This window comes from Dipodomys merriami, unplaced genomic scaffold, assembly GCF_024711535.1.
Source record: "Dipodomys merriami isolate MVZ:Mamm:240054 unplaced genomic scaffold, mDipMer1.0.p SCAF_142, whole genome shotgun sequence".
NCBI lineage: Eukaryota > Metazoa > Chordata > Mammalia > Rodentia > Heteromyidae > Dipodomys > Dipodomys merriami.
Window position 1 is genome coordinate 3276068 of NW_027202738.1, and position 21452 is coordinate 3297519.

The 21452-nt window shown below is 57.4% G+C and overlaps 1 protein-coding gene across 2 annotated transcripts in view; it reads left to right on the forward strand.

Annotated features, from left to right (window-relative positions):
- LOC138826421 (MLX-interacting protein-like) overlaps positions 1-4340 on the forward strand; it is a 36996-nt gene extending 32656 nt beyond the window's left edge. For both annotated transcript variants that reach the window (XM_070021577.1, XM_070021578.1), the window contains exons 16-17: positions 779-908; positions 1397-4340. In XM_070021577.1, coding sequence (XP_069877678.1) covers positions 779-908; positions 1397-1524 — 258 coding nt within the window. In that variant the 3' untranslated portion in view covers positions 1525-4340. The remainder of the gene's footprint in view (positions 1-778; positions 909-1396) is intronic.
- The last annotated feature ends 17112 nt before the right edge of the window (positions 4341-21452 follow it).

The following is a 21452-nucleotide window of genomic DNA, read 5'->3' on the forward strand; positions in this document are numbered from 1 at the left end:
CCCCAACTACAACCCACACCCACAGCGCTCAGTCCCCAACTACAACCCACACCCACAGCGCTCAGTCCCCAACTACAACCCACACCCGCAGCGCTCAGTCCCCAACTACAACCCACACCCGCAGCGCTCAGTCCCCAACTACAACCCACACCCGCAGCGCTCAGTCCCCAACTACAACCCACACCCGCAGCGCTCAGTCCCCAACTACAACCCACACCCGCAGCGCTCAGTCCCCAACTACAACCCACACCCGCAGCGTTCAGTCCCCAACTACAACCCACACCCGCAGCGCTCAGTCCCCAACTACAACCCACACCCGCAGCGCTCAGTCCCCAACTCCTACAACCCACACCCACAGCGCTCAGTCCCCAACTACAACCCACACCCACAGTGGGCCTGGCGCACCTGGATGCAGTGCAGGAAGCAAGACACACGCTACTGAGTTCACGCCTGTAATCCTAGTTACTCTGGAGGCTGAGATCTGAGGATCGTGGTTCAAAGCCAGCCCGGGCAGCAAAGGCCTTGAGATGAGACTCTTATCTCCAATAAACCACTAGAAAACCGGGAGTGGTGCTGTGGCTCAAGTGGTAGAGCGCTCGCCTTGAGCTGAAGAGCTGAGGGACAGCGTCCAAGCCTAGAGTTCAAGCCCCATGACACCAAAAAAAAAAAGAGAAAAGAAACTTAGATTCGCACAGCTGCGTAGAGGTGGTGGGGGGCTTTGCCGCGGGTGGGGCTCGGGGCTCTGCACGCGCCTTTCCTTAACGCAGGCACGCCGCAGTTCAGCAGCATCATCAAGCCGCTGTTTGAGTCCTTTGAGGGCATGGTGTCCACCAGCAGCCTGGAGGAGCTGCACCAGACTGCGCTGGCCTGGCTGGACCAGCATTGCTCCCTGCCCGTTCTCAGGCCAAGTGAGTGCAGACGCTCTCCTGGGGGAGGCGGAGCCTGGGAAGGGGGGCGGGGGAGGAAGGGGCTCTGCAGCACTCCTTATGGAGCCAGGCATTTTCTTGTTAAATTCCTGTAACAAAACTATTCACCTAGACCAAAGTTGTAGGAGCTTAATATTAAAATGAGTGGAACAGGGGCTGGGAAGGTGGCTCAGGGGTAGAGCGCTTGCCTTGCATGCACCAGGCCGGGTTCGATTCCTCAGCACCACATTAGCAGAAAAAGCTGGAAGTGGCGAGGTGGTAGAATGGCTAGCCTTGAGCTGAAGAGTTGAGGGACAGTGCCCCGGCCCAGGACCAAACAATAAATGACTGAATGAATGAAAAATAAAACGGGTGGAGCAAGCCCTCTGGCAGACCCCTGGGCTGCATTCCACCTGGGGAGGGCGGGTGTGAGGCAGAAGTCACACCTGGGCGCATGCATGTCTGTGACCCGCGCCCACCCTGTTCCGCAGTGGTGCTGAGCACCCTCCGGCAGCTGAGCACCACCACCTCCATCCTCACGGACCCGGCCCAGCTGCCCGGGGAGGCGTCGGGGGCCGTCACCCGCATCGGCAAGAGATCGGGCGAGTCCCAGGCTTAGCCACACCGCATGTCTGGAGCCCCCTTCCTACCTCTCCGGACGCGGCCTCGGCCGCCCTCCACCCTGCGGGCTGGCCGGGACGGGGAGGGGCCACGCTCAGGTCTGGAGCGGGCGTGCGGCCTGCCCGCAGCAATAGCCTCCGTGGGAAGGCCCGCTAGGGCCTCGGCCCAGATCCCTTTCTGGCCAGTGAGTGGACGGGACGGGGAGACGAAGCCGCCTCTGCAGCCGGTGCCATCCGGGCCTGTGAGACAGACCAGTCCTCTCCTCCTGTCCACTTGTCCTCCACTGACCCCCGCACACTCCGTCGTGGCCTTCTGCACCCAGCCTTTGATCGGAGGCGTGTCTTCTGCACAGACACGGGCACCGCGGAGCAGTGGTATGGCGGCCACAAAGAGACGAAGCGTGGCATGCACATCTGCCGCCACGGCGCAAAGCCCTTTTTGGTGCCTTAGTTCCACCCGGCACTGACGGCCACGTGCTCTGGGGACGCTTCGCCTTCCAGCATCCGGAGGGTCGCACTGCACCGGGCCTGGCCATCCGACCTGAGCTTCAGTGGGGACAGCCCTCCGACCAAAGATGTCACCTGCTCAGTCTGTCCTGGCTAGCGTGTGGGGAAGAGTGGGTGGGCTGGCGCGGGGTGAAGACCCACGCAAGTCCGCTGCGGAGGTGTTGTCCGGGAGTGTCAGGCCCCGCAGCGCCGCCGTCCACCGCAAATTGTGTTGGAAAGAACCAGAGGGGCACGGTGTGGCCACTCCATCCTCGCTCTTTTCTGCTGCCCCTGCGCACCGCAGGACCCTGTCCAGCACTCAGGGAGCCCAGCCAGGGCACCCCCCTCCCGGAAGGAAGTGATGGTCCTGCTCTCCCAGCCAGGGCAGCCGCCTTGGCGCTGCCTCCCTGCCCCTGCCTCCCTGCTGGCCTGCAGCGCCCCCAGGTGGCTGGGGACCGGTTCTTGGCGCTTGGGGCCTCGGGCGCGGGCTGGCCATGCCGCCGTCCCCGCGTGCGCCCCTGACCCGCGCCCGCTCCCTCGTCTGCATCTCCGCCTCATCTGGGAGAGCTCGCGGTACCCTCAGCCGCCCCCCAATGTGTTTACGGGCTGAGGGGTGAGCCCCAGGCGGGCGGGTCCTTGGATTCAGGGGTGTCAGCTCCCCAGGGCAGAGGGAGGAGAGGAAAAGGCAAACGCTCGCTGCTGTGAGGCCTCGGCCCTGTGCCTGCCCGCCAGCCAGGGCTCCCGGCCGGCCGGTCGGTCTGTAGCTTCCTCCCGCCTTGCTGGAGCGTGTCCCACGCCACCACGTGGGAAATGGCCTCTTGCTTCTTGTGGCCTACCTCTCCCACTTGCTGAAATTTTCTCCATCCTGTTCCCTTGGATATTTAAGGCGATTAGGTTGTGTGAGCCTGGAGGAGAGTGAGTGTGTGAGAGAGCGGGAGTGTGTGTGTCCTAGCTGACTTTATTACACGCATGTTTGTTTCTGAGATTAACTTCAGTGCATTCTTTGGTGCTTCCGGTCGCCATGGCTGCAAGGTCGCAGCTGCAGCTGTCCCGGCCGGGCGCTGCTGTGTCCTGCGCTGGGAATTGTGTCGTGTTGGAATCTTGGCTGATGAACGTGTCCGTCCGCAGCGGCCGGGCTCGGCCTGTGTCCTGGGCCAGCTGCGGCCTCCAGTGTGCACTCAACCCCACCACGAGCCTGGCTTTGTTTACGCGCCTCTTCCCCCCATCCTGTCCCCTCTGAAGACTTAAACCGAGAAAGAAAAAAAAAAAGCCAACCAGAGCAGATAAACGCATGGCTGGCTGCTCGGCAGCTGCAGCTGTTTCCGTGAAATCTCCCGGGCCATCAGCGCTTGCTCTCGCTATGAGTGGCGGGCGGGGTGGCCGCCGTGGGAGAGGCCGGGCCGGTGCTCTTCACGCACAAGGGGAGTGGCGTGGGCTCGGGGCGGGTGTTTTCTCCTGGGTGTGGAGGAGGCTGGAGCCAGTGGAGCCCAGCGCGGCCTGGGTCTCCTGTTTCCCACAGAATGGTCTGCGGGTTGGGGCTGGGGTCCGGCCTGAGTCTGTGCGCTTGGGACCGACGCCCCCCCAAGGTGCGCGCCGCGCACCCCGCTGCCTGGGCTCGGCCGGCCCGCACGCCACGCGGGGCCTGACGGGCAGCCCTGGGTGTCCTGCCACCCTCCCCACTCGGGTCCCCCCTGGCTGCGCAGGGGATGTGGGCTTCCCCTGCACCGCGCCCCCAGGGAGCTCGGGAAGCCCGCCGTGCGTGGGACAGTGCGTGGAGGGCGTGGAGGCCGCCGCGTCCGGGATGGGGAGTGGGGGAGCGGCCGTGGCTGCCGCGGGTGCCGTGAGGGCGGAGGGGACGGGCCGGAGCGGGAGCGCAGCGAGTTCCGTGCCGGGACCCACTCGGCATCGGCGTCGCCCGGGGCCTGCGGAAACCACCTCCAAACGGAAAAGGGAACTTTCACCGTGACTGTGGACGTGTGTGTGTGTGTGTGTGTGTGTGTGTGTGCGCGCGCAAAGGGCACATTTGTGTGTGTGGAATTTTATTTTTAAAAAGTTCCTCTCCAGTTACTCAGCAGAAGGCCCCGCTCCCCGCAGCGCGCGGCGCGCCCCTCCGTGCCATAGTTTACATCCTGCGGGATTAAGAAGGCCTGAGGGGCTCTGCCGGGGCCCCCACACTCCACTCGCGGCGGGCCACGAAGGAACCGGCCCTCGAGGGCGCAGCCGCACCGGACGGAGGCGCCCGAGCGCCGCGCCTTCCACCAGCTGTCAACACTACAATGCATTCAAACTATATTTGCACCCAAAACAATAAAATCCTATTTTTTTGAAACCCCTGTGCAGCTGTGTGGCCTTGGGCTGCGTGGGGTGGAGGAGGAGGGGGGGGGGAGGAGGAGGGGGAGGAGCTCAGGGCTGAGGTCTGAGAATTATGGTTTAAAGCACCCTAGGCAAAAAAGCCCATTAGTCTCCACCTCCAAAATAGTCGGCACAAAGCAGGTCTGGAGGTGTGACTCCAGTGGTAGAGCACCAACACAGCCTATAAGCCAAGTGAGCATGAGGCCTAGAGTTCAAACCCCAATATTACCGTGAAATGCTGAGCAGTATTTGGAGAAGACAAGTTTGGAGGGGTTGAAGAGTGGGGAGCTGGGGGAGCCAGGGTTGTGGGGGGGCTCTGTTCGTGGGGACGCATTGGCCCTGCTCAGGGTCAGACCACACCATCGGGGGATAAATGCACGCCTGCACGGTTCTCAAGTTGGTAAAACGAGCTGCAGGCCCCAGGTCCAAATTCTAGGCGTTCATGGGTGACATGGAGGCCATTCCCACTGAGCAGAGCCGAAGCCAAGCCACCGCCGGGGAAACCAGCTCAGAGACTGCCATGCTTCACCCCGCCGCGGGGCCCCGCGCCTGCCCCGCGACCTCGGCCTGCCTCCCAGAGGCCCAGGTCCAGGCCTCTTGCTCGTTTGGTCCTTCAGTGACTTGTCCCTGTGTTCCCTGTGCTTTCCCACCTCACCTCTGCTGCCCAGTCCCATCCTGCCACGCGTGGATTCTGTCTTCCTCTGCTTGAACTCGGGCACTAGACCTGAGCCTAAACTGCAAAGGCCATTTTAAAACTCAAGCAGGTGGCTCAGTGGGAGCACGCTTGCCTTGCACACATGAGGCCCTGGGTTCGATTCCTCAGCACCACAGAAGCAGAAAAAATCGCAAGTGGCACTGTGGCTCAAGTGGTAGCGCTAGCCTTGAGCTGATAGCACTTGAGGGACAGCGCCCAGGCCCAGAGTTCAAGCCCCATGACAGGCCCTCCCCCCCCCAAAAAAAGAATAATCTCTGGTTATGTGTGGTGCTACCCAGTGGCTCATGCCTATAATCCTTGCACCTTGGGAGGCAGAGATCTGAGGATCACAGTTGAAAGCCAGCCTGGGCAGGAAAGTCTGTGAGACTCTGCTCTCCAATGAGCCACCAAAAAGCCAGATGTGGAACTGTGGCTTACATGGTTGAGTGCTATCCTTGTGCAAGCAAAGCTCAAGGACAGCACCCAGGCCCTGAGTTCAAGTCCCAGGACTGGTGTACGCACATGCACACAATCATAATCCCGGCTCTCAAGAAGCAGGGCCAGGAAGACGGCGCGTGCGAGGCCAGCCCGGCTACACAGCGAGCTCAGGTCTCTACGTGGTCTTAGGAGTGTCTCATCTTCACGTGGAGGCTGCCCACAGACGGCACTCCTGCCTTGGTTCTCTGTGGCTCTTGTTCTGTAGGTGAAGATCTGAGCTCACGCCTTGGCATCACGCGTGTGGCTTTTTACCTTTTAACACAGAAGAAAGCACCAAGAAGCAGAGTAACGTGACACCCCTGCACACCCGCCCTCCACTCCTGCACACCCGCCCTCCACTCCTGCACACCTGCACACCCGCCTTCCACTCCTGCACACCCGCCCTCCACTCCTGCCCTGTACACCCGCCCTCCACTCCTGCACACCCGCCCTCCACTCCTGCCCTGTACACCCGCCCTCCACTCCTGTACACCCGCCCTCCACTCCTGCACACCTGCACACCCGCCTTCCACTCCTGCACACCTGCACACCCGCCCTCCACTCCTGCACACCCGCCCTCCACTCCTGCACACCTGCACACCCGCCCTCCACTCCTGCACACCCGCCCTCCACTCCTGCACACCCGCCCTCCACTCCTGCACTCCTGCACACCCGCCCTCCACTCCTGCACACCCGCCCTCCACTCCTGCACTCCTGCACACCCGCCTTCCACTCCTGCACACCCGCCCTCCACTCCTGCCCTGTACACCCGCCCTCCACTCCTGCCCTGCACACCCGCCCTCCACTCCTGCACACCCGCCCTCCACTCCTGCACACCCGCCCTCCACTCCTGCACACCTGCACACCCGCCTTCCACTCCTGCACACCCGCCCTCCACTCCTGCACACCTGCACACCCGCCCTCCACTCCTGCACACCCGCCCTCCACTCCTGCACACCCGCCCTCCACTCCTGCACTCCTGCACACCCGCCCTCCACTCCTGCACACCCGCCCTCCACTCCTGCACACCTGCACACCCGCCCTCCACTCCTGCACACCCGCCTTCCACTCCTGCACACCCGCCTTCCACTCCTGCCCTGCACACCCGCCTTCCACTCCTGCACACCTGCCTTCCACTCCTGCCTGCACACCCGCCTTCCACTCCTGCACACCCGCCTTCCACTCCTGCACGGAGCCCCCGCCCGGCCGCTGAGCCCGCCGCGCCTCCTCGCCCCTGTCCTTTGTCAGCGGATCTCAGACCCCGCATGGGTTTCACCCATGACAGCATAGGGTGATTTTTTTTGTTGTTGGTGGTGGTCGTGGTCATGGGTCTTGAACTCTGGGCCTGGGCGCTGTCCCTCAGCTCTTCAGCTCAAGGCAAGTGTTCTACCACTTGAGCCACAGCGCCACTTTTGGCTTTTTCTGCTTCTGTGGTGCTGAGGAATCGAACCCAGGGCCTCATGAATGCAAGGCCAGCGCTCTACCACGGAGCTGCCTTCCCAGCTTTGTAAACACCAATTCCAGGACCGCGCGGGTAGCAGCAGCGTTGGTAAAAGCCACCCAAGTCACAGGCAGCAAGAAACGGGAGTCATGGTGATGGCTCGGGTCCTTTGGCGGATTCCTGGGCGCGTGCGTGGGGAGGGGGAGGGGGGGACCCGGTGGGGAGCAGCCTCTGTTTTCCTCTCTGAATGAGTAGCTCCTTGCTGCGGGCCTCCATTATGTGTGGTGGAGGGGCTGGGACCTGTCAGTGCTGAGCCTGAGAGGTGGGGTAAGTGGGGGGGAGGGGTCAGGGCTCCCCTGGGGTGGGGCACCTGGGGCCGGGACCCCATGCTGTGCCACACTAGCCAGGCAGAGAATGGATCGCAGGGGGAAAGCAAGCTTGCTTGTTTCCTTCCTTTTGTCAGTTATGAGGCTTGAACTCTGGGCCTGGGCGCTCAGCTCAAGGTGAGAGCTCTACCGCTTGAGCCACAGCGCCACTTCTGGTTTTCTGATGGTTCCTTTGAGATAAGAATCTCACAGACTTTCCTGTCCAGGCTGGCTTTGAACCACGATCCTCAGATCTCCTGAGTAGTTAGGATGACAGACGTGAGCCACCGGTGCCCAGCTGAAAAACGAAACGTGTATGAAACCCAGCATCTCCGCCTTGGATTTTCTAGACTTTGTGGACTTTTCCTCTTTTTCCACTGACTCATTCCTGTCACAAGTTTCTCTTTCTCAGTTCTTTACTTTCATTCTGTGTGGGTGTGCGCTCACATGCGCACACGTATGCTGGAACTGGGGCTTGAACTCAGGGCCTGGGCACTGGCCCTGAGCTTTTTCTGCTCAAGGTTAGTGCTCCACCACTCAAGCCACACCCCGGTTTTCTGATGGTTAATTGGAAGTAAGAATGCCACGGGCTTTCCTGATGAGCTGGCTTTGAACCAGGGTCATCGGATCGCAACCTCCTGAGTAACAAAGATCCCAGTTCTGCCAGCAGCTTCTGCCTCGTCTTTATTTATTCATTTATTTTTGAGACGGGTCTCACAATGGAACCCCAGGCTAGCTCCAAACTTGCTCTCTTCCTGCCTCGGCCTCCGAGTGCTGGGATTGCAGGCATGCCCCACTGCAGCCCGATGGACTAAATACGATGCGTTTACAAAACTTAGGTGCCTAGGAAGTTAGTGACTTTTGCTATTCTCCATCTCTTTTCCCCACCCTCCAATTCCATCTTGCAGAGTTCTCCGTTCCTCATGAAGCGGCCTCAGTTCTGCCCCGTGTCCTGGTGTTTTCTTCCCCAGCCCACCCGGTGCTCTGCTTTGGCCTGGCCCACCCATGCTCTATTCGTGGGCCTGTGACTGGGTTCCTCCTTCACGTCACCACCCCGCCCCGAGGACGGACTGCCGTCACCACCCCGCCCCGAGGACGGACTGCCGTGATTTTATCAGTCTTCTGCATCTGTCCTGCACGAGGCTGTGATTTGAATCACATCCTCCACTGCCTCCCAGCGTGAGGAGGGGTGCGGAAATCGAGGCTCTACGCTGCAGATAAGGAAACTGAGGCCTACAGAGTTACATAACTCCCCCGGCATCATGGCCACTGCACAGGGATGGCTGTGGTCCCGGTTGTGTCTGACGCCAATGCCTGGAGCCCAGCATCTCCCCAAACGAGAGCTGCAGGCATGTGCCACCGCCTAGACACGCTGCCACACATTGTTATAGTGACCCACGCTTGTCATCACAAGCTAGAACTGGAGGAGGATTATGCTCACCAATGAGCACGGAGGCCTCTCTGTCACCATGGAGCACGGGGCGAAGGGACGCCGAAGGGGCGGACGCCCTCCCGGGCCCCGGGCAGCGCGGCTGTGGCCCCCCCTCCGCTCAGCCTCAGCGCCGCCGGCCCGGCCTGTCTGCACCCGCGCCGCGTCTATCCAACACCAGCTGGGGCCGGGGAACTGGGGGCGGCGGTCTCTCTATTTGGGGCAATTATCCAAGACAGAAATGCAAGCCCTTTAGTTGGAAACGGAAGTGACTGCTTTCCCCATCCCAGCACCAATCCAACCCGGGCCTGCCTAGCTTGTGTGATGCATGAGACGGGGCGGTTCGTTGACGCGGTGCAGCTGTGCACGCGTGCGCACCACACAGCGCCGCTGTAGAGAAATCTCATAGGAGTCAGGCGCCGGTGGCTCACGCCTGCCATCCCAGCTACTCAGGGGGCTGTCTGAGGATCGGGGTTCAAATCCAGCCCAGGCAGGAAAGCCTGTGAGCTTCTTTATCTCCAATGAACTACCAGAAAACCAGAAGTGGAGCTGTGGCTCACAGTGGTAGAGCACTAGCCTTGAGTAAAAGAAGCTCAGGGATAGTGCTCAGGCCCTGAGTTCAAGCTCCACAGCAGCCATCTGTGTGTGTGTGTGTGCGCGCGCGCGCGCACGTGTGTGTTCATAATTGCCAAATGTGGTATAACAGAGTGGTTAACATATTCTGTAATTGGGGCTGGGAAGGTGGCTCAGTGGTAGAGTGCTTGCCTTGCATGCCTGAGGCCCTGGGTTTGATTCCTCAGCACCACATACGCAAAAAGAAAAAAAAATTCTGTAATTAGTGATAACTGGTTCTCTATTGAATCGCATCTCCAGCTTTATTTGATTTTAGGTTCTTTTTACAGATAGAGCCTTGCCTTTGCCAAGGGCCTACGACTATGATCCCTCTACACCTGCTGTCTGTAGCTGCGATTACAGGGGTGTATCACCATGTCTCAGATATTTGTTGCGATGAGGTCTTGCTATTTTTTTTTTTTTTTTTTTGGTCGTGGGGCCTGAACTCTGGGCCTGGCGCTGTCCCTGTGCTCTTCAGCTCAAGGCGAGCGCTCTATCACTTGAGCCACAGCGCCACTTCCAGTTTTCTAGTGGTTTATTGGCGATAAGAGTCTGACGGACTTTCCTGCCAGGCTGGCTTTGAACCACGATCCTCAGCTCTCAGCCTCCTGAGTAGCTAGGATGACAGGCGTGAGCCACCGGCTCCTGGCTTTGTTAATTCTTTTACCGCCATCCTTTGCCCTCTGGGTCGCTGGGATTGATAAGCATGAGCCACCACGCTCGGCCTTGCGCGTGCACATTTTCAGTTCAGTGGGGAGAATCATAATACATAGTGTTTGTAACTGCTTTCATTTGCTAACATTGTGTTTGGGGCATTTTACCATGCTGTTTTGCGAAAATGATGTTGAAGGGGAACAAATGACATCACTCGTATATGGTGGTTTTGTCGCACGTGTGTGTGGTGATGTGTCTTGTCACAGGTGTGTGGTGGTGTGTCTTGTTGCATGTGTGTGTGTGTGTGTGTGTGTGTGTGTGTGTGTGTTGTCACCGCCTTCTGGCCGGTTGGGTGGGAGGCGGCCATGCAGATGGGGTCTCAGTCCTTTGTCTGCGCTGTCAAGTCCGGGCCTTGTGCCCCGCCGCTCTGGGCCGCTCTGGGGAGACGCAGCTCCTTCCTGGCTGAGCGATGGGCTGAGGTTTCCTGGCAGCCTCTGGGAGCCTCTTTGGGGCAGCGAGTGGGGGTTTCTGGGGTCCTTATCGCTCGGAAAGTCTCTGCTGATTGGACGGCAGAACACAGCCGCCGCCCTGTTTGCCTTGTGGTGGCCTGTGTGGTTGAGCTTCACGTTCGCTCGCGGCTCTCTGGGTTTCTGAGCATCTTCTCTGTCTTTTCACTTCCCTCCCAGCTCTCCCAGCCTTCAGATGAACAACATGGTACTGTTGAGTGTGTTTCCCCTTGCTGGCCCAGAGCACTGGGGTACACGTGTAGTCCTGGTCACTCAGGAGACTGAGGCAGGAAGTCAGCAGATCTTACCCTGTCCTCCCCTCCCTCCCTGCCCCTCCCTCCATCTGTCTGTCTGTCTGTCTGTCTGCCTTTCTCCCTCTCCTGCCAGTCCTGGGTCTTGAACTCAGGGCCTGGGCGCTTGAACCACAGCACCACTTCTGGCTTTTTCTGCTTACGTGGTGCTGAGGAATCGAACCCAGGGCCTCCTGCATGCGAGGCGAGCGCTCTACCACTGAGCCACCTTCCCAGCCCATAGCTGGGGTTCTGCTGGTTGAATTTGGATACCTGGGTTTATCTCGCGCTGCCCGCGGTGGGCCGTGTCTGGCCGCCGCCACCCGCGAGCTGTGCCCCACGCCACAGAGCCCCCGAGGCCAGCTCCGAAAGGCGGCAGGGAAAGCGCCACCGAGCCCCACGTCATGCCAGTGGTCCCGGGAGGAGAGGGAGGGTCGCGGGCTGCGGGGCGAGTGCGTGCTGGAATCTGCGGCGTTGGTCTCGCCCGCGGCCTGTGCCCGGCCGGGGGTCACTTCCCCAAGCGTGGTGAGGCGAGACCATCCTTGCGTGAAATCACTCCCCGGCTTGCGGAGTGAGGCTCCACAGAAATGGAGGAGCCGCCGGAGCTCACGTGGGGCGGGGGGGGGGGGGGGGGAGGCCCACAGCTCGCCAGGCCGCAGTCAGCCGCCTGTGATCCATGCGATGACACACTAAGATGGTGACTTGGAGTAGAGAACACAGGGGCCTGGGGTGGTGGTGCCCTCCTGTAATCCCAGCTTGCTTGGAGTTGGAGTGGGGGAGAGGGGAGGGTCGGCTAGAAACAGGAGGATTGCAGTTCGAGGCCAGCCTTGGGAAGGTCAGCACAAGACCTTATTTGGAAAAAACAAACTGGAGGCTGGGAAGGTGGCTCAGTGGTAGAGCGCTTGCCTAGCATCCATGAGGCCCTGGGTTCGATTCCTCAGCACCACATAAGCAGAAAAAGCCAGAAGTGGTGCCAGGTGAAGCGTCCTTCCAGGGCTTGGGAGGGCTCCACACAGCCAGCAGGAGGCCTGAGCGGAGCAGCCATGAGCGAGGCCTCTGCTCGCCCAGGCCCAGTGCCCAGGGCCGCCCCGGCCTGCATCCCTGCCATCAGATCCAGATCTACTAGGATCCCGTGTCTCCCGCAGACCCCTGCCCAGCTACAGGACGCAAATCAGCCACATCTTGAGCTTCTGTGGCGAGAAACAGGCTCTGCTCACCACTGAAGGGGCCGGGGGAGTGGGGGGGGGGGGGAGAGGGGGGAGCGGGGGGGGGAGAGGGGGGAGCGGGGGGGGGGGCAGGGGAATAGACAGACTACCAAATTCCCACAGAGCAAGCGCGGGCAAGGATTTTAGTTCATTCATTAATGAGATGCTGGGCACGCCACAACTGATCCATCTGTCATTCTATTCATCACCTAGGAAAATGGGGATTGGACCTGGGCACCAGTAGCTCACCCTGAAATCTTGGCTATACAGGAGGCTGAGATCTGAGGAGCACAGTTCAAAGCCAGCCCAGGCAGGAAACTCTGTGAGACTCTTGTCTCTAATAAACCACTCAGAAAACCAGGTGGTAGAGCTCTTGCCTTGAGCTGAAGAGCTGAGGGACAGTGTCCAGGCCCAGAGTTCAAGCCCCACAACTGACCAAAAAGAAAGTGGGGCTGGAATAAAGCAGCCCCAGTTCAATAATGAAAGGCCCTCATTTTACCTTCAAGAACTGCACCTTCCAAAAAAAAGATTAAAAACACAAAGTCTGGCAGCAGCGGCTCACACCTGTAATCCTAGCTACTCAGGAGGCTGAGATATGGAGAATTAGTTTCAAGTCAGCCCAGCAGAAAAGCCCAGGAGGCTCTATGTCCAAAATAACCAACAGGAAGCCAGGCTGGAGGCATGACTCAAGTGGTAGAGTGCCAGCCTGAGCCAGCAAGCCTAGAGACTGTGGGGCCCTGAGCTCAAGTCCTAGCTCCAGGAAAATCACAAAACAAAAACCCCAAACCCTGGAACCCTGTTAATACCTAACACAACAGCAAAGCCCCTTTCTTAGAGAACAGTGCTGTTGAGAAATCGCTTCTACCTGTGTTGCTCTGCTGTGTGATTTGGGAGCCACTCGACATGAGGGCCGGGAGACACTTAGAATGGGGTCCCTGCAACTGAAAAGCTGGATTTTATCCTTATATTTTATTTACTTTTGTGCCGATATTGGGGCTTGAACTCAGGCTCCACATTCTCACTTTGCTTTTTTTTTTTTTTTTTTGTCGGTTGTGGGGCCTGAACTCTGGGCCTGGGCGTTGTCCCTCAGCTCTTCAGCTCAAGGCAAGCACTCTACCACTTGAGCTACAGCGCCACTTCCGGTTTTCTGGTGGTTTAATGGAGATAGGGGTCTCACAGTCTCTCCTGCCCGGGCTGACTTTGAACCGCGATCCTCAGATCTCAGCCTCCTGAGTAGCTAGGATTACAGGCGTGAGCCACCAGCGCCCGGCTCACTTTGCTTTTTTAAAAAAAGATCATTTTATTTATTTTTTGTATCTATGTGGTACCAAGGAGTCAAACCCAGGGCCTCGCGCATGCTAGGCAAGCGCTCTACCACTAAGCCACATTCTTTGCCCTCACTTTGCTTTTTTGCTCAAAGCTGGTGCTCTACCACTTGAGCCACACCTCCACTTCTGGCCTTTTGCTGGTTAGTTGGAATAAAAGTCTTTCAGACTTTCAGGAAATTCCATGAGGCTCTTCTCTCCAATGAGTCACCAAAAGGTCAAAAGAGAAGGTGCGCCTCACACGGTAGAACGCCAGCCTTGAGCAGTAAAGCTCAGGGACAGCGCCCGGGTTTCTGAGCCCCAGGACTGGGGGCAAAAAAACAGCTTAAGAAAGTGTTGTCACTTCTGGGATTCTGAGGAGTTGCACTCTTGATCTTCCTGCCTCAGGCTCAAAAGTGCTGGGATTACAGGTGTGTAGCAGCCTGCCCAGCCCCGAGATTCTTATATGTGCTTGACTCTATCACTGAGGGAACAGAAGCACTAGATGTTTCTAGAGCATTTCCACACTCCTTCACCCACAGCATCACACAGCCTGGATTCCCATCCTTCCATTTCAACCCTCTCACTGAATCCAGACCAGAATATGAGAAAATGACAAAATAATTTATTAAATAGACTCCTGCAAGGAGCACAATAAATATCAATAAATAATATAGCTGCCACCTCCAGCCCCCCCTGGGTAGGAAGAGAATAAGACAGGAGGCTACACAAGAGAAAACATCCCATAAATACCAGCGTTAAATACCAGCCGCAGCCCCCGCCAGCGGCTGCTCACATCGTCCATTCGTCCATCAGTGCTCGGTCTCCGGATGGCAGGTCACGGGCCTCCCGGAGGCCACGCTGCCTCTTCCGTGCGCAGTCTCTGTCCTCCGCTTTCAGTTTCTCCTCGAAGGCTTTGTAAGTTGTGTTCATGCACTTGGAGAACTCTCGGAAAACAGCTTGGATGAATTGTTTCTTTTTAAAATGCTCATCGGGGGGTCCAGAAATGCTTGGCACGGGTGAATCTTCGTATCTGAGATCGTGGAGGCGCTTGATGATCACGTCCAGCTCCTTCTGATTGGTCTGATGGCTGAGCTCAAGGTTGAGCTCCTTGACTTTCTGGAAATAGGCCTGAATAACTGAGATGTTGTTGGCCGCTTGTGGGCCGGGGGTGAAGCAGGGCAGCCAGTGGCTCTCCCCTTCGGACCGTGGCAGCCCCTGCTCCCGCAGTTCCTGTGGGAAGAGGAGGAGAGATGGTAAACGCAGGCTGGCAACACCTACATAGACCTGCCAATCGCTCGTGTCCAGCCTGGCTCACACCTGATGTTATTGGTGCCACGACCCATGAAGCTCTGCCCCCCACGGTCCCCGTTTACAGGAGTGCCAGCCCACTGCGATCTGCGGAGGTGCCCGGGGCCCTGTGTGCCTCGGCGCAGACTCCCTTAGTCTCTTCTGGATGGAGAAGGGTAACATGCCTGCCTCCTGGTTTCCCAAACCAAGGGCCTCAAGGAGCCCCTGCCCGCGCCCTCCCACCCCATCTCCTCTCCTTCCTAAAGCCGGACAGCTCTGGGGTTTGGCCAAATGGCGGAGAGACCTCCTCACACTCCATCTGACTGCGCTTCCCATCTAGAAAGCCACGAGCAAAGCTGAAGAAAAGCCGGGGGGAGTGTGTGTGTGCGTGTGTGTGTGTGTGTGTGTGTGTGCAAGGACGCACGCGTCACCCACATCTGTTTGGTTTATTTGTGTAGTCGCAGGTAGCTGAGAAGTCTCGCCGAGATGGCGTCCTGGGAAACCAGAGTATTTCATTCACATTTTGGGGGTTCAGCTCGGTGGAGACCCCACTCCCCTAGCGGGTGCCCCCAACCACCTGCTTGGAAGGATGAGCCTCTGGGAGGCGGGATTTGTGAAGCCCTGTGTTCCTGGGACTTGGTGTGTGGCTCAGATCAGCTCTTGTGGCTCACAGGGGAGTCCTGAGTACAAGGTGAACCCCAAGACTGCACTTCCAGCTGGAGAAATTGCTTGGAAATGCCTGGGGTTTTCGTTTGCCCGGCAAGCCCTGGTGCAGGGCAGCCCAAGCCTCTCATGAGCTTTCTGGTTCTTCTTCCCTTCCTTCAAATCTGAAAAGAGCTTTTGGGGTGTGTGTGTGTGTGTGTGTGTGTGTGTGTGTGTGTGTGTGTGTGTGTGTGTGTGTGTGTGTGTGTGTGTGTGTGTGTGTGTGTGTGTGTGTGTGTGTGTGTGTGTGTGTGTGTGTGTGTGTGTGTGTGTGTGTGTGTGTGTGTGTGTGTTCTGGTTTTCGAGTGGTTCATTGGAGATAAAAGTCTCATGGACTTTCCTGCCCGGGCTGGCTTCGAACCGTGATCCTCAGATCTCAGCCTCCTGAGCAGCTAAGATTCTAGGCATGAGCCACCGGTTCCCGGCTAGAAGACATTTAAAGCAATGGATTGGAAAGAAGCTCCGCAGCACTTACATAGTGTTTGGTGAGGTTGTCGGCCTCGAACTGTAAATTCTCCAGGATAGTCTTTGTGTCACATAGCGACGGTCCACGGAGGGGGCCTGCGAGGGTGGACAGCCACGTCCCCACACAGCACAGCAGCAGCAGGGCGGGCTTCGCGGGTCCTGGAGAGAGAAAACCACGCATGAGCACACCCATCAGACCGCTGCCCACCCCGCGTCAGCCACGCAAGCCGCTGTCAAGCCACTGCGGGAGTGGCACCTTCTACACGCTTCCTCCCAGGTGGGAAGGGACCAGGCCAGATAGGAGCTGCTCACCGGGGCGGTGTGCAGCTGCGGGGGAGAGCATGGTGAGGCCGGCTGCCTGGCCCGGGGCCTCTGGAGCCCGATGTGGTGGCCATGGCCGCGGGGCCGTGCTTTATAAAGGATCAGCGGGAGGAAGAGGGGCGCGGGCCCGCCCACGGCAAAGCCATTGCTCAGCTTTTCTCAAGAAAATTCTTTGAAAAAATTGCCAAACTGACGCTGGGTGAAAGCGGGGCTGGAAGGAAACGCTGAGGTTACCCTCAAGGCGGGCAGAGGCCTGACTCAACCTCTCTCTCTGTCTCCCTCTCCCTCACACGCACACTCACGCGTGCGCACACACATGGCCCAGGAAGGCATGTGCATCTTGAGCGTGTCTTCTTGGAAAGATCTCGTTGATTTGCCCAGAGGAAAATGTGAAGGCCAGCGTTGAAAGGAGCAAGTGAATGGCAGGAGGGGGAAGGGGGTGCCTCCCTGGGGGAGTTTCTGGGGAGTCCTGCCCGGTGGGCGGAGGCACAGAGCAGCTCTGGAAGGTCTGGCGGGAGGCTGGCAGGTAGGTTAGCTCTGGGAGCTTCTGAAATGAGCAAGGATGCTCTGCTAGCCGCTGAACAGGGCGATGCAAAGGCCCTGGGGGCTGCTCCGCGTGGCCTTGAACATTGCTGGGTCCTGTGCAGGGCTTTTGCGGCCCCAGCCCCTAGAACCAGGAACGTGAGCCCAGTATGATCACAAGCTCCTGTCGTGCCCACGCTCAGGAGACAGGGGCAGGAGGATCATGAATTCAAAGCCAGCTTGAACTACAGAGATGGAATCCCTGCCTCCAAATGGAAAAATTAACTAGAAACAGTTGTTTGTCATCGGGCTTGAGATACAGGTCAGTGGGAGACATTTGCCCACGCCCACAGCCGAGCGAGGGCGGCTGTTCCCCAGCCCCTCAGAAGAACCATTCAAGTAATTTATTCCTATTTACTTTCTTGTCATCTTGGGTTTTGAACTCAGGACCTCTCCTATGCTAGGCGGGCACTCTGTCCCTGGAGCTTCAACCCCTAGCCCATCTGTCATCTATCTATCTATCTATCTATCTATCTATCTATCTATCTATCTATCTATCCATCTACACACATATTTTTTTTAATGTAAAAAAAATTTTTTTGGTGGGTCGTGGGGCCTGAACTCTGGGCCTGGGCACTGTCCCTCAGCTCTTTAGCTCAAGGCTAGCGCTCTACCACTTGAGCCACAGCGCCACTTCTGGTTTTCTGGTGGTTAAGTGGAGATAAAAGTCTCACAGACTGCCGGGCGCTGGTGGCTCACGCCTGTAATCCTAGCTACTCAGGAGGCTGAGATCTGAGGATCGCGGTTCAAAGCCAGCCCGGGCAGGAGAGACCGTGAGACTCCTATCTCCAATAAACCACCAGAAAACCGGAAGTGGCGCTGTAGCTCAAGTGGTAGAGCGCTCGCCTTGAGCTGAAGAGCTGAGGGACAGCGCCCAGGCCCAGAGTTCAAGCCCCACGGCCGACAAAAAAAAAAAAAAAGAAAAAGAAAAAAAAAAAAAGTCTCACAGACTTTCCAGCCCAGGCTGGCTTTGAACTGTGATCCTCAGATCTCAGCCTCCTGAGTAGCTAGGATTTCAGGTGTGAGCCGCCAGCACCTGGCTTACATTATGTTTTTGAGGCAGGGTCTTCATAAGTCGGCCCAGACTGACTTTAAACTCTCAACCCTTCTGCACAATGAGTAGCTGAGATCACAGATGTGCACTACCTCACCAGGCTAATTTATTCCTGTTTTAACTGCCCTTTTTTTTTTGTCGGTCATGGGGCTTGAACTCTGGGCTTGGGCGCTGTCCCTCAGCTCTTCAGCTCAAGGCGAGCGCTCTACCACTTGAGGTACAGTGCCACTGCCGGTTTTCTGGTAGTTTATTGGAGATAGGAGTCTCACGGTCTCTCCTGCCCGGGCTGGCTTTGAACCGTGATCCTCAGATCTCAGCCTCCTGAGTAGCTAGGATTACAGGCGTGAGCCACCAGCGCCCGGCTCTACCTGCCCTTTTTGATGAGGTCCTCTTACAGAATCTCAGAAGTGGCAGCAAATTTAGGCAAGGCTGCTGGCCAAAGGCTCTGCTGCTCTGCTGGTCAAATGGCAGTGACAAAAATCATTCATACATAACTATGTAACAAACACTAGCAATAATCACCCTACAAAAGAACAGCTACATGATTGGCCAGGCATGGTGGCCTATGCCTGCAATCTCAGCTACACAGGATGCCATATTGCAGCCCTAAGCTAAAACATTTCTTAAAAGTAACTCAAAAAGGGATGGAGATGCAGATTAGTTGTACAGTGCTTGCTTAGCATGCATGAAACCCTGGGTTCGATTTCTCAGTACCATATACACGGGCGCTGGTGGCTCATACCTATAATCCTAGCTATTCAGGAGGCTGAGATCTGAGGATCTCAGTTCAAAGCCAGCCCAGGCAGGAAAGTCTGTGAGATTATCTCCAATAAACTACCAGAAAACCAGAAGTGGCGCTGTGGTTCAAGTGGTAGAGCGCTCGCCTTGAGCTGGAGAGCGCAGGGACAGTGCCCAGGCCCAGAGTTCAAGCCCATGACTGACCAAAAAAAAAAAAAAAAAAAAGTAATTTGACGCGATAAACAAAACGGGGACTAAGGACGTGGCTCAGCTGGTAGAATGCTTGAGGCTTTGAGTTCAAACATCAGTAAACCCCAGAAAAACAAACAACACCCACATGATTAGGAGAGTTGAGAGACGCGGCAGTTGACAGAGTGCTGAGTAGCTGAGCGGAGGCTGGCGCCGCGGCCTCGCTGCCCTGGAGGCTGCGGAGAGCCCTGGGACTCCCCTCGCATGGAACAGGAAGATCTGCCTCCAATCCCGGGGGGCAAATTCAAGGAGGCCAGCCAAGTACCAGGAAAGCAGGTGGCCCTGGAACCACATTGGACATGGTTTTACAGGCTAGAGGAAATGGTTGACACGGCTGTGAGCCACGCAGAGTTCAAGAAGATAAGGCTGGAGAGCACCGATGGGGTTTGTGCTCATGAGGTCATAGAACTTTCTAGGGGAACTTGGAACAAATTCTTGGGGTGGAAGCCCTGGTGTGGTTCTAGCAATGAGGAAACCCTGAGGAGGTGAGGACGAGGAAGAGGGAAATTGCTGGAGGAGAGGGGGCTGCCGGCGCCGATAAGAGAATGAGCAGATAAGCCTGGGCTGGGGAGATTCGCAGGCCAGAAATCTGACACAAATCTGGTGAGCAGAATGGGCAAGGAATGCCCCGGCTCCGGCTTGTGAAGTAAGCCACGGTTTTCTTAGAAATGACAAAAGTACAAACAACATTAAAAAAAAAAAAAAAAGAAGATAAAGGTGGGGATTGGATGCAGCTCAATGCGGCCTTGCCCCGAAGCCCGGGCCGGGCTGTGTCCCACAGAATGGGAGAGAAAATTCCAACCTTTTTTTTTTTCTCTCCAGTCCTGGGGCTTGAACCCAGGGCTGGGCGCTGTCCCTGAACTTCTTTTGCTCAAGGCTAGCACTCTAACACTTGAGCCACAACACCACTTCTGGCTTTTTCTGTGTATGTGGTACTGAGGAATTGAACCCAGGGCTTCATGCATGGTAGGCAAGCGCTCTACCACTGAGCCACCTTCCCAGCCCCCAACTGTCCAATCTTATCTAGGGTAGTATCTGAACATATAAAGAACACTTACAGCTCAATAAAGGACAAATAACCAATTTTTTTTTTTTGGTCAGTCATGGGGCCCCAAATAACCAATTTTAAAATGAACAAGAAAAGCTACATAAAAAGATGCTCACTCTCTTGGGGCTGGGAAGGTGGCTTAGTGGTAGAGTGCTTGCCTTGCATGCATGAGGCCCTGGGTTCGATTCCTCAGCACCACATAAACACAAAAAGCCGGAAGTGGTGCTGTGGCTAGCCTTGAGCTGAAGAGCTGAGGGACAGTGCCCAGGCCCAGAGTTCAAGCCCCACAATCAACCAAAAAAAAAAAAAAAAAAGATGCTCACTCTCTTTAGTACTAGTTGGGTATTTGAAAAATGTAACCAAAACCACAGTGAGGGTCTAGTCGCATCTGTGATGATGTTATTAATATGAACTGTTGGGAGCGCGGAGACACCGGAACATGGGCACACTTCCCAAATGAACATTGTCAGTGCCACCAGTGTGGAAAACAGCTTAGTGATTTCTTCAAATATTAAATACTTACCAAAGGGCCAAACGTTTAAATATATCTTTTCTTCTTTTTTTGCTGGTCCTGGGCGCTGTCCCTGAGCCTCTGTGCTCAAGGCCGGCGCTCTACCACTTGAACCACAGAGCCACTTCCAGCTTTTAGTAGTTTTGAATGGTTTATTGGAAGTAAGAGTCTCACCGGGTTTTCTACCCAGACTGGCTTTGAACGGAGGTCCTCAGATCTCAGGCTCCCGAGTAGCTCGGATGACAGGTGTGAGCCAGCGGCACCTGGCTAAACGTATCTATTTAAAATATTATCTATTCAAAAGAAGTGTGCCCGGGCTGGCAAGGCTCTGAGTTCAAATTCCAGTAACAAAAGGGAGGAAGGGAGGGAGGGAGGGAACCAACAGAAAGAAACAGTGCACTATAGGTTCACAGGAAAACTTGCTTTGGTTTTTTTTTTTTGGGGGGTCCGGTCGTGGGGTCTGAACTCTGGGCCTGGGCGCTGTCCCTCAGCTCTTCAGCTCAAGGCGAGCGCTCTGCCGCTTGAGCCACAGCGCCACTTCCGGCTCTCCAGTGGTTTATTGGAGATGAGAGTCTCACGGACTTTCCTGCCCGGGCTGGCTTTGAACCGCGGTCCTCAGATCGCGGCCTCCTGGGATGACAGGCGTGATCCGCCGGCGCGCCGGGCTCGAAGTGGACGCTGCGGCCCCCGGAGGCTGACGACGCCTGGCCTTGGGGTCATTTCTCCTTTCCAGACCTGCCGACAGGCAGCGCTTGGCACGGAGAGCCGCGGCGCGGGAATGGGAGCAGGTCACCCGCCAGAGCCGGCGGCCTGTGCTCAGCGGATTGCCAGCGGACCGGGTCCCGGCAGACCCGCGGGTTTGGGCGCCGAGCTCGGGCTCTGAGCCTGATCGGGCGCGGGGCGCTGGCCCACGTGGGGAGAAGCCGTGCGCTCCCGCGCTCCGGCACGCTCCCGGCCCGGCGCGTCCCGTGGTTGCCTAGCAGCGGGCTCCGCGCGTGCGCACCCGCCGGTTGCCTAGAAGCCGGCGCTGAGCGCGCTCTCCCGTGGTTGCCTGGCAGCGGGGCTGAGCGCGCGCTCGTCGGTTGCCTGGCAGCAGGGCTGTGCGCGTGCGCGTCCTGTGGTTGCCTGGCAGCGGGGCTGAGCGCGCGCCCC